Source organism: Fukomys damarensis, unplaced genomic scaffold, assembly GCF_012274545.1.
Source record: "Fukomys damarensis isolate Sample0158 unplaced genomic scaffold, DMR_v1.0_HiC HiC_scaffold_15, whole genome shotgun sequence".
NCBI classification, from domain to species: Eukaryota; Metazoa; Chordata; class Mammalia; order Rodentia; family Bathyergidae; genus Fukomys; species Fukomys damarensis.
Genome location: NW_022900927.1, coordinates 28,431,135 through 28,442,395, shown reverse-complemented (window position 1 = coordinate 28,442,395; position 11,261 = coordinate 28,431,135). Strand labels below are relative to the sequence as shown.

The window sequence follows — 11,261 nt, the reverse complement described above, 5'->3', positions numbered from 1 at the left end:
AGCTTCCCAAGCCTATAGTACAGTACTTTGTTTTAGAAGCCTACACAGACTTGGATAGCAGGTTTCCCTGCTGATGACTATGGGCTACTTGAGAGTGGGAACCTGGCACTAATCTTCTTGACTTATTCCTAGATAGTTACATCATAAATATTTTTCAAATGAATATTTCAGTCAATATGTATGATATAGCTAATCATTTTCATGATTTTCTCCTAGAGTCACAGACATCTAATTGCAGGATTGCAGATAGAAATACCACCAGAGCCAGTGTGATCCCTTAAATAGCAGGAGTGAACAAAGTAAGGACTGCATTGAGCTAGCAAGGACATGTCCAGTCTCATAAGGCAGCCTCCCCTTGGGTCCAGATGATTGTTACCACAGAAGAGTGTGACAAGAGTGAGCCAGGTGTGGCAGTGCGTACCTATAATGCCAGCACTGAGAGGCTGAGGCAGGAGCATTTCAAATTCAACGTCAGCCAGGGCTATATGGGTAGTTTAAGGCCAGCCTGATGTACAGAGTAAGACCTTGTCTCAAAACTCCAAGCAACAACAAAAAAGTGACATGTGGATATCCAGTTGCATTTGTTTTCAAGAGAAATAAGAGAATTAAGATTTAAAGGTAAATACCCCAATTTTTAAATACTAGCAACCAATTTACATTTTGGGGGGCAAAATTCTTAAAATACCAGTTTATCTGTAGTCTGAATATGTCCCTTGAGGCCCCAGTTTGCTGCCTTTGCTCGGTCACATTCCTTAATTAGCCAGAGCCAGATCCAGAAGGTTTGAGATTATCTCGAGGCAGGACCTTTCTCTGCTCTCACATACCTCCTCTGCTAGGTGGTAATCACCTTCCCAAACATGAAAGCCAACACCACGGAAAACCCTTCTGCTGACCTCCTCCCCTTCACATCCCATTACGCCTGACTGCTATTAACTGCATTGCCTGGGTGACCATATGTCCCTCTTCCTTCCCAGAGGTGGCTGAAGCTGTCCTGGAGAAGTCGTCGCGCTTGGTGGGCGTTCCCTCTGGCCATCCCGCAAGTACTGCTCATGGCAGTTATCAAAGGATTAGGTTCCTGCTCGGAGCTGTATTCTTCCACTACCCCAAGAATGAGAGGTTATTATCTCCCTGGAAGCTAGGAATTAAATTGTCCTCAGGCTCCAGCCCATCTGGGTATTAGTAATCACTGCAGAGAAACACACAAAACATTGCCAAAGAGGTTACTTAGACAAGAGAATTTTCATAATTAATGGCTATATTTGCTGTTTCATAAATGATTCATTTCTCTAAATATAGCATTTTCATGTCTGCTTCTCAGTTATATATGAATCGGCAATATCTCACTTTACCTGAATGTCTTTATAAGATACCTCTTTCTTAACCAGTATAATTACTACCCCTGCTGAGCAGTATTAATTCTTAGAATAATTTTTTAAGCCTAAACTGTTCAGGCTTTTATAATCCTTTAAAAACAAAATAAAATTATCTGTTCTTTTTTGGGAGGCTTGGGGCCTGAGCTCTGATTCCAATAGCCTGGGGTACCAAGAGCTTATGTCTATAGGTGGGTCTGGATAGGAATTTATAACCATGTGGGACTTGTCTTGTGATTAGAGCATTGCCCTGTTTCGGGCAGTGTCATCCATGCACCTGAGGCCTCTGGGTGCCTGTGTTCCTGAGGTGGCAGAGGGATGCTGATGGAAATGGAGGAAGGTAGGAGATTCTCCTCTAACTTGCATGGCTAAACAGAGTACCTGTGGCCCAACAAACGAGCAGGTGGCTTTGTATTTGATATTTTATATTGAATGCTTGGTATGTGCCAGGCACTGTTTTCACCATAGAGCATTTAATTCTCACTGTCCTTCTATGATGGGAAGTGACAATTATCCCTATTTTGGAGGAAGAAAGCACCTTTCCCAGAAGCACAGCTAGAACTAGTAATTAGAAGAGACCAAGTTTGAACTAGGTCTTTTAGATCATTGTCCCTGTTCCCACCTTCTGCACCATGCTGAGTTCCTCATGGTGGGAGGGGTGGGAGGTGTTTAATGAGTTGACACCTGTCAGATATTTAGCACAGTTCCTGGCACATGGGAGTTCTTGAAAAAAAATGTCAGCTGTGACTATCTTCACTGACTGTCTTTGTAGATCCTTTTGGAAACAGTGCCAATTAGGAGTTCTCTGAGTTAGTGGCATTTGTGGCAAGGACTACTACTTAATACCTGTGGGTGCCAACTTTGCATTTAGTTCTAGAGGCTCAAACTATTTGTCATATCAGATGAAAGTCCTTGTAGTCAGATTTATGAGCAAGTGAAAAGCAGGTCAGGAATTTTCTGCTGAAACTCAGGTGGGGTTGATTTTCACAACATTGTGACTAGAATATTTCCACAAACAAAAAGAAGTACAAGTTTCCCAAGGGTCTGAGGGTAACAGAATAAATCAGTTGCTGCTGTTTTTATATTCTCATGGCCGTATTTAGGTCATAACTTTGAGCTTCATCTGTCACACACAAAGAATTTTTGACTTTCCAGTCCTTGAAGTTCTGTATTCCCTTGTTTTTTCAAAGAAAGAAACCCTAGATATGGTTCCATTGAGGGTAAATTGGTAGGTTAAAGCAAAACACAAATTAATTAATTTTGCCACACATCTCTCCCAGGGTAGATGTGGTTTTCTTGTAAGAACTGAAAAAAATGAGTATAAATTTTCTGTATTGAAGAGGCAGTAGCTGCCCTTCCCCTTTTTCCTTGAACATTTTTTTCTCCCTGAATTTTAATGCCAGCTTCAAAATACCAATTCCTTAGGTGACTGAAATGCTCACACACATAAACACACACACACCTTAGCAACCCATAGAATTTAATTCATGATGTATATATAGCTAGGGAACTGCCACTTGTAGAAGTAACTCCACTCAGCACTGCCCCTCACTACCTGTGCTTATCTTGGAAAGAACACTGACAATGATAGTTCCCTTGTAGACTTGATAAGATGATCAAATGAGTTAATAGCATTTGAAGTGCTCACGACATTCTCTGCGACATAGACAGTTCTCACCGAATGTAAGGTACTCTTCTCCCCTCTAGATAACAGCAGAATTGATTTCTGATTCACTCCATTTACTCAACAGCATTTAGGCCGTTTTCCGGGGAGACAGCTCAAGCTCTTATCCACTTGTTACCTCTAGTTTAATTTTTAAGAAGAATGTTTTTTTTCTTTGTAGAAGATTGGAAAATAATGTCACTAAGTTTATGATGATTCATAGTTCAGCAGCATTTTGTTTATTTTTATTTTTTAATTTTGGTACCGGGGATCAAACTTGGGACCTTGCACTTCTGAAGAAGACAGCAGAACCACTGAGCTAAATCCCCAGCCCTAACACTTTTTTTTCAGATTTTAAAAAGAAGCATCTGTGGAAGATTCTGTTCAGTTGGAGTACTTTAAGGGGCAGTGATACTTAGGGTGTGTTGAGTTCTGACTTTATATTGGAGCAGAAAAAGGGAGTGTAGCCACTGATTCTATTTGAATCAATAAATAGTTTAGAAAACCAATTTTTCTCACTTTATATTTAGAGGAAATAAGGGTTTTCTTTATACTTAGTAAATAAACATTTGCCTTGGAAAAGCAAAGTAAAATGACTATCTTGATAGTGATTGAACTTTTCAGAGCCAAGGTGAATTTAGAAGAATCAAGTCTCAGGCTGGTGATTTAGCTCAGTGGTTCCATCACCTGCCTTGAAAGCGCAAGATCCTGAGTTCGATTCCCCAGTACAAAACAAAAGAAGAAGAACCAGGTCTTTCTACTAAAGCTGTGTGGAGTTTGGAATTTGAAATAATATAATATATGGAATAAGGGGCTAGGGAAGTAGCTCAGTAGTAGACCTCTTGTTTAGCATGCACATGGTCCTAGATTCCCTCCCCAGTACCACAGGATGAGGGGTGGAGGTTATTAAGAGACTGACCTTAAGTTGATATTTAAATATCTAACAATTAAGCTTGTATTTTATCATCTAAATAATAATCAAATGTCTGACTAAACAGGTCTGCAAGGTTGGGGCTGTCCTCTTCCCACTAGATGGACATTCCTAACTTTTTGATACTTCATTAGTGCTTTCCATGAGCTGTACTCAATGTGAAATGGCCATGGTCCTTGTTCTTTCACAGCTCTGCTGAGTCATCACATCACAGACCTCTGAACCCTGTGCTTCTAGGAATAGATGCACATGGGAAATAGCACAGCCTGAGACAGGCAGAAAGAGAGCAGGATGCAGAAGTGTGCTCACAGCTCTGCCATATTTAGCTGCATGACTTTGTTCTCGTCACAGTCTTCCAGAGCCCTGGTCTTATCCAGAAAGTAAGGTTTGCAGAACCCCTGGGGCAAGTTAGGGCAACATTGGAGTTTAGTGTCCACTAAGGGAGACAGAAGACAAAGCACTTCAAGGGGCAGTGATTCATGGTTTATGTAATTATAATGGCTGAAGGGTCAGCCTGGCAGGTAATTCTTGGAGATCAACCATGTTTTCTTTTTATGCAAAAGCAAAAACAAGAAACACCTGACTGCAGTGCAGGGCTAGGTGCTAGTGGTCAGAGTGCTGCCAAGCTCTGGAAAAAGCAGCAAGCCTCTTGTCCAGAGGACAGTAGGGAGGGATGGGTGTCATGAATTGGTCTTGAAGATGGCTTCTGTTTCAGCTTTCCTTAGGAGACTATTCCATTGAATAGTCCACCCAGACTCATTGCTTGGGACTGTGGAGAGACAGAAGGTATTTCCTGCCACCTTCCCCTGCCAGTCTAGTTTGGTTTGCTAAGGATAGATATAAATGGAACATACCCAATGTATGTTCTGTATAATGAACTTCCCACAACCCTCCTAGTGGCTTGGCCTGGGATAAGTGTGACCTTCTCTGGCACAGGCAGATCTGAGCCACCCAGCCTTCCACCTTCCCAGCACTCTTTCCCTGACTTACCTAATTGGAAGAGAAGCAGGCAGAGAATTCTCCTCTTCCTCATACCCAGAACACAACTTGCCTACTCTTTTACATTCAGCACTTCCCTGCAGTCCAGCATGGTCTGCCACAGACTGGTGGATGTCCCCATGGTGTAACGGGAAGGGGCTGAGTTGGGGTTCAGGGTAGGCCTCATTATGAATCCATAGTGCACCTTTCTGGCTGTGGCACTTGGGGTGAGTCACTTAGCTCTGATCATAAGTGTCATGGTAGTAATAATTGTTATGCAGGTAGCCTCATTGCATCCTCAAGAATCATATTTTATTCTCAAGCCATATGCAGATGTCTTTTCCTTAGAAAAGAGAACGTGAAGGTAGGGCAGGGAAATAGACAGGAAACCCTCCCTCTTCCCACCCCTCCAGAGTGTGTGATAAGTGCCAAAAGCCTATTTGACTTTGAGAGATCAGTAAGACTTCTCATCTCCTGGCACAGGCCCTTGGAGTGAGGATAGTTAAACATCAGGGGCAATGATCTACCTTAAAATAATAAATCATACAAAAGACTGCAGTGGATGAGATGAATAAAAGTAGACTTTAAAACTGTTTTCCTTCCAATCAGATGATTCTAGGCAATTGGAAAGATAAAAGTCTTATGTCAAAGCTCTGCAAAATATATAAACTAATGTTTTTTCATATGTATAAATGGAAGTGAACTTTTAAATTACTGCATGTTAAGACATTTTTAAAAATAAACTATCAAGGCATCTGAAACATTTCTGTAGAACCCCAGGGTTTGGAAGATTAATTGAAACACTTAGATCGTGCAGCACTCAAATCTCCATTTGATTTCTCTGTGCCTGTTTGGTTATAACGTGTATGGTGGACCTTTACTTATAAGCTTGATTGGTTCCTGAGGGCTGGGTGTAACTCAAGTTGGTTGTAAGTCAATACATATGAGACCTGGATGTTTACCCATGCTATAGGTAACAAGAGGCAGATGAATCTTTCATTAACCTAATTAGCCCAAGTTGTTCTTATGTGAGGCCGGTTGTAACTTGAGGGTCCACTGTATGTGTTGTCTTAATGGGGAGCTATACAATTTTTAGTACCAAAAGCCATTTAATGGTAAGACTGGTAAAATCTGAATAAAATTTGTAATCTGGGTGACAGAAATGTGGATTTCTTGGTTTTGCTATTTTACCATAATTATGTAAGATTGTTACCAGTGAAGGAAGTTGGTAAATGGGGCTTGGAATTTCTGTAGCTAACTTTGAGTTCATAATTACTAAAGAGTTTTTTTTCTTGAAAAGTCATTTGAAAATGATAGTCTTCTACTCATCTGTTGAGAGGATATGTGACTGTGTGAGTAGCACAGTGTACAGACCACATTTAAAGAGTTTCCATTTAATTCACTTAATTTTTTGTTTTCTTGCTACTGAGCTCCATAAACTCCACATTTTTTCTGTTGATGACTATTATGTTGCCAAAGATTTAGAAATGAAACAGCCAATGGCAAATCAAGTAGAGCTCTCTTTCAGGAAATGTGTTTTAGACAGCTGCTTAATTGATAAGATAATGGTGCTGAAGCCCCAAAATTGAGTTTGCAGCCACTCGACACAGGAAAAGGTATATAGATGATGTGGCATGTTTCCCTGAAGCATTCGTTATGCTTACAACATTCAGTAATTGGACCAAAGCAGTGCCAATGTGGTATGAAATTATTATGTGTTTTCAGTGTCCAAATCAGAGGCTCCTTTTATTGCCCAGTGCGATGAATATTCTACAGGAAAAAGAAAAAGAGAGAAAACTAAAAGTACTTTTTATAGAATACATTTTTGGTCCATTCAGTTCCCTGTATATAAAGTAAAAATGGGCAGCTATAGTGAAGTATAGTTCACTTGGACTTTACAATGTGCTGTAAATTAATGCCATGTTCTTTGATAAAATCAATGGTGGTTTTGCTCATTATCAGTTAGACAAATGAGACGGAATTCCCTGAGCCAGCTTATCTGTCTGCATTGTAATTGCCAAAGAGTTCAGGCTCCAGATTAACCTGTAAGAGTGACTGCCTCATGTATTTTGACTGAGAGGATCATGATGGTGATCAAATCTGTCAGACACCTGTGAAGGTGAACAGAGCTTGGAATAACTTCTTAACTTTTCCAACTCTTTTTAACTCCTCATTCAGGAAAATGAAAGAACGGGATCAAACAAGGTCCTTTGCATTAAGTAGTGCTTTAGTTTATGCCAGCTGTGGAGACTGCCTTGACTAACTCCTGAGGTGGAGACTTAAATGCTCAGCTTTCCGAAAATCACTCCATCTGATCTGCTTTTCTGTTTCTTCTCCAGGGTTATCAATGCTGGGAAGAGCACACACAATGAAGACCAAGCCAGCTGTGAGGTGCTCACTGTGAAGAAGAAAGCCGGAGCTGTTACCTCAACCCCAAACAGGAACTCCAAGAGACGGTCCTCCCTTCCCAATGGGGAAGGGCTGCAGCTAAAAGAGAACTCAGTAAGATCCCCATGTCCTTGGTTTTCAGGAGAGGGGGTTGGTGCAAACACACTCTGGTCCCGTGTAAGACATTAGGGCTTCATCCAGGAATGGAAATGAGAAAAGCAGTGTCTAAGCCGATGGTCACACATGGTTGATGAGCTGGTGTTTGTATTTTTAACAGTGTAAATCAAGAACAATTACTGTATATAGGTTTGATTGTAGGAGTTGATATATACATATGTAATCTTTGATGGTTCAAAGATACTAGTTCTAGGTCTTTGTGAAGGAAGTGATAGGAAGCCACGCAGGAGGGCTGGAAATAACTCTAGCCATTGGCTCTAGCCCTGCTGCGACTCTGTCCCTTCATCCCTTTGCACTGTAGTTGTCCAGTTGGAGCCTCTGCCTGATGCTGTTCCAAATTAATATTTGTTTTCATTGGCCCAGAGCCCTCGCAGCCACAGGTGGCTCTGCAGTCAGAATGCCTTCTATTGATAAACCACAAAGCACATCTCCTGTCTCCAGCATCTGGGGAGTAAAGCGGCTGTCTCAGAAAGTTCTGAAGAAGTCTTTGGAAATGACTGGGTCCCTGAGCAGATCGTTTAGTCCTGTGGAGATGTGTTCACCGGGAAAACTGGGGGACATTGAGTGGGATGATCCAATCTGCCTACTCTCGTAATCTTGAGGATGTTTTCGTATAAAATTTCACAGCATTTGGAAAGATCTGGGAATCCCTTCTCAGTCTTAGAAATAGTGTCCTGTTTTTACACTCAGAATAATGATTACTGATTTATTTTGTCATTACTAGGTCACTTTAGAGTTAGAAGACACAGTTACTTATGGGACATGTCAGCTGTACTTATTTTCAAGGATAAAGGAAGCATCTGTAAGGCCTGTTCCAAAAGAACCAGAGTTGAGGACCCTAATGGCTAGGATAGTGGTTGCACTGGCTGTGGAATAACATGGCTCAGTGCAGTCAACCACTTATTAGCATTTATTTTCAAGATATTTATTCTTTGACTCTTAGTTTTCTATTCTGTAAAAAGAAATGTTAACAGTAATGACTACCAAATGGCAGAAGAAGCCTGTTAGAAGTAGGAAGTCCAATAGCCTGTGGAAAACATTAAATTTAATTAGTAATCTTTAATAAATGGTGGTGATTATTATCCTGAGAGCAGCCCCGACTCTCCTGGGATAAGGCTCCTTGAATTTTCTGTGTTTATTCGTTTGTGAATGGTAGATTATTCAATTCCTTTCATTCCTACTGGACAGGATTATTTTGAGAATTGAGTCATTATGAAAAAGGATTGAGAAAATATGAGGCACTAATGATAATGGGACATGAATGCCGGTAGCTTAATGTTGCTCTTTTCTCTGCTATTTCTCCCCTGCCACTGGGATGTCAAGTGATTTTAGTAAAAATAAGTAAGTGTGGACATTTGTCCCAGGTTTAGTTGGCGTTTCTCATTTTTATTAAATTCTTCCTCGAAATGGAGCCTTTTAACGTCTGTTGATGAGATGCATTTTAGGAGGGAGCCCTGACCCTCCCCTTGATGGTTCTGCAGCTCTATGAAACCCACACTCCCAGGCAGAGTGACCACACACCCTGGCCTCCCTTTATCCTGCCTCAACCACAGCCCCTTTTCCTCATGTCTGCCTTCCGTATTAGGCTTCTTCTTAGAGGTGAAGGCTAACATATACATGACAGAAAATTTACTGTTCTAACCATTTTCAGGTATTTGGTTCAGTAGCATTAACACGTTCCTGCCAGTTTGAACCAGTGGTGGTGCAAAGGGCTAATCCCTTTTATTGGTCTTTTTACTAATAAATTTAATAGAATCGCAGTAGGGAAGTCATGCTTCTACCACCAGAGGTGCATGCCACCTGTCAGCGAGACATACGAATTGCGGCCATGTTATGAATGTGTGAAATATATTCACATAATTGCACAACCACGACCATTGTCCAACACCGGAACTTTTCGTCTTGTCCAACTGAAACAGTGTTCATGAAACATTCACTCCCTATTCTTCCCTCCTCTAACCATTGGCAGCCACCATTCTATTTTTTCTTCCTCTCTCAATATGATCTTTAACACTCTCAGTACCTCACATAAACAGAACCATACAATATTCATCTTTTTGTTTCTGGCTTATTTTGCTTAGGAAACTGTCTTTAAGGTTAAATCCATGTTATGGTATGAGTCAGAACTTTCCTTTCAAGGGTGAATACTATTCCATTTCATGTGTACATTACATTTTGTTCATCCATTCATCTGTTAATGGGCACTTGAGGTGCCTTCATCTTTCGACCGTAGTAATAGTAATCATAATACTGTTTGAACATATCTATACGAATATCTCTTTGGGTTCCTGCTTTTAGATTTTTGGTTATATACCTGACAGTGGAATTGCTGGATGTGGTAATTCTGTTGCAGTATTCTGATGTTAATTTTGTTTTCTATAGTGGCTGTACCATGTTTAGACTCCCACCAGTACACAAGTGTTCCAGTTTCCTCACACCCTTGCTGACACATTATTTTCTGTTTTTTTAAATAATAGTCATGCTAATGGGTATGAGTACTGTTTCATTTTAGTTTTGATTTGCCTTTCCCTAATGGTTATGGATGTTAGTATTTTTAGTGCTCATTGACCCTTTATACATCTTCTTTAGGGTAACATCTATTTAAGTCCTTTAACCATTTTTTTAATTAGGTTGTCTATGTTGTTCGTGGTGGTCTTCTTTTTTTAAGAGAAGGAAAAATTTATCGAGGGAAAGAAAGCTTCTGTCCAGGAGAGACAGAAGGGGGACCAGAAAGTAGGTTGCCCACCCGCTTGTGTCTGTTGCACAGTCAGGTAATTACAAATAACAATACTGCACTACACATTTCAGGAAAGCTAGAAGGAAATATATTGAGGGGATGGGCCCTGGAACAAAAGGAAAAAAAATAGGGAAGAGAGGGCAGACTCTCTACCTGTTTCCGTGTGAATCTGTTGAGCATTGAGTCCTCATGCTGACTTGGTAGAGATGAGCTCATTGCTGTTCCATCCTATGGGAGCTGGAGGATAAAGAGTCATTGAGCGGTGAGTGGCATTACAGGGGAGCAAGTTTTTTAAATGTATTTTTATCGTGTATTAATTTTACAAAGTACTAAATTTTAGTATGTTATCTTCGTACATGCATATAACATCATTAGATCATAGCCGTCTCCTCATTACCCATCTTGACACTCTCTTCCCCTCCCTCATACCTTTCTTCTTGTCTAATAATAGAGCAAGTTTTGGTAAAGTTAAGAAGCCCAGTCCTTATGGAAGCCTAACTCAGATTAGCCACTCGTGGTCTGGGAACACTGGAGGAGAAGGATAGCTCAGGTAATGGAAGGCTTTCTCAAGAAAATGGCCTTTGAGCCATGGTCCTGAACAGTGAATAGGAGTGGTGAGGCTGGGGCTCTGTGGTAGAGTGCTTGCCTGGCATCCACAAAGCTGTGAGTTCGATCCCCAGTGTGCACACGGAGACACAGCACGCACACAAACACACAGAAGGGAAAATAATAATCCAATAAGCAAAGGGAGCTTCAGATAGAAGGCGCATGCAGGTACAGAGAGAGGCTGGCATGTGAGCACATGAGGCAAGCCCACCAGTGTCATGAGTACATGTGGTCAGCTGCAGGGTGGTAAGGTGGGAAGGCAGGCACAGCCAGCATTTCACATGTGATGGTTACCAGATTCCTTAACTGTGATCTTAACCATTTGACTTTCAACAAGAACATGATGAATCAAGGCTGGGTGCAGAGGGAAGAATCGAGTTGGGAAGGCTATGAGTGCAGACTTGGAGCCTG

General features: G+C 41.1%; 1 protein-coding gene across 1 annotated transcript in view; it reads left to right on the top strand.

The window, feature by feature from the left end:
• Positions 1 to 892: 892 nt before the first annotated feature.
• Positions 893 to 11,261, top strand: part of Ppm1h (protein phosphatase, Mg2+/Mn2+ dependent 1H) — a gene marked incomplete at its 5' end in the record, with an annotated part of 171,135 nt that continues 160,766 nt past the window's right edge. Inside the window, 2 exons of the mRNA XM_010644822.2 lie at positions 893 to 1,116; positions 7,282 to 7,444. Of these exons, the coding sequence (XP_010643124.1) occupies positions 893 to 1,116; positions 7,282 to 7,444 (387 nt within the window). The remainder of the gene's footprint in view (positions 1,117 to 7,281; positions 7,445 to 11,261) is intronic.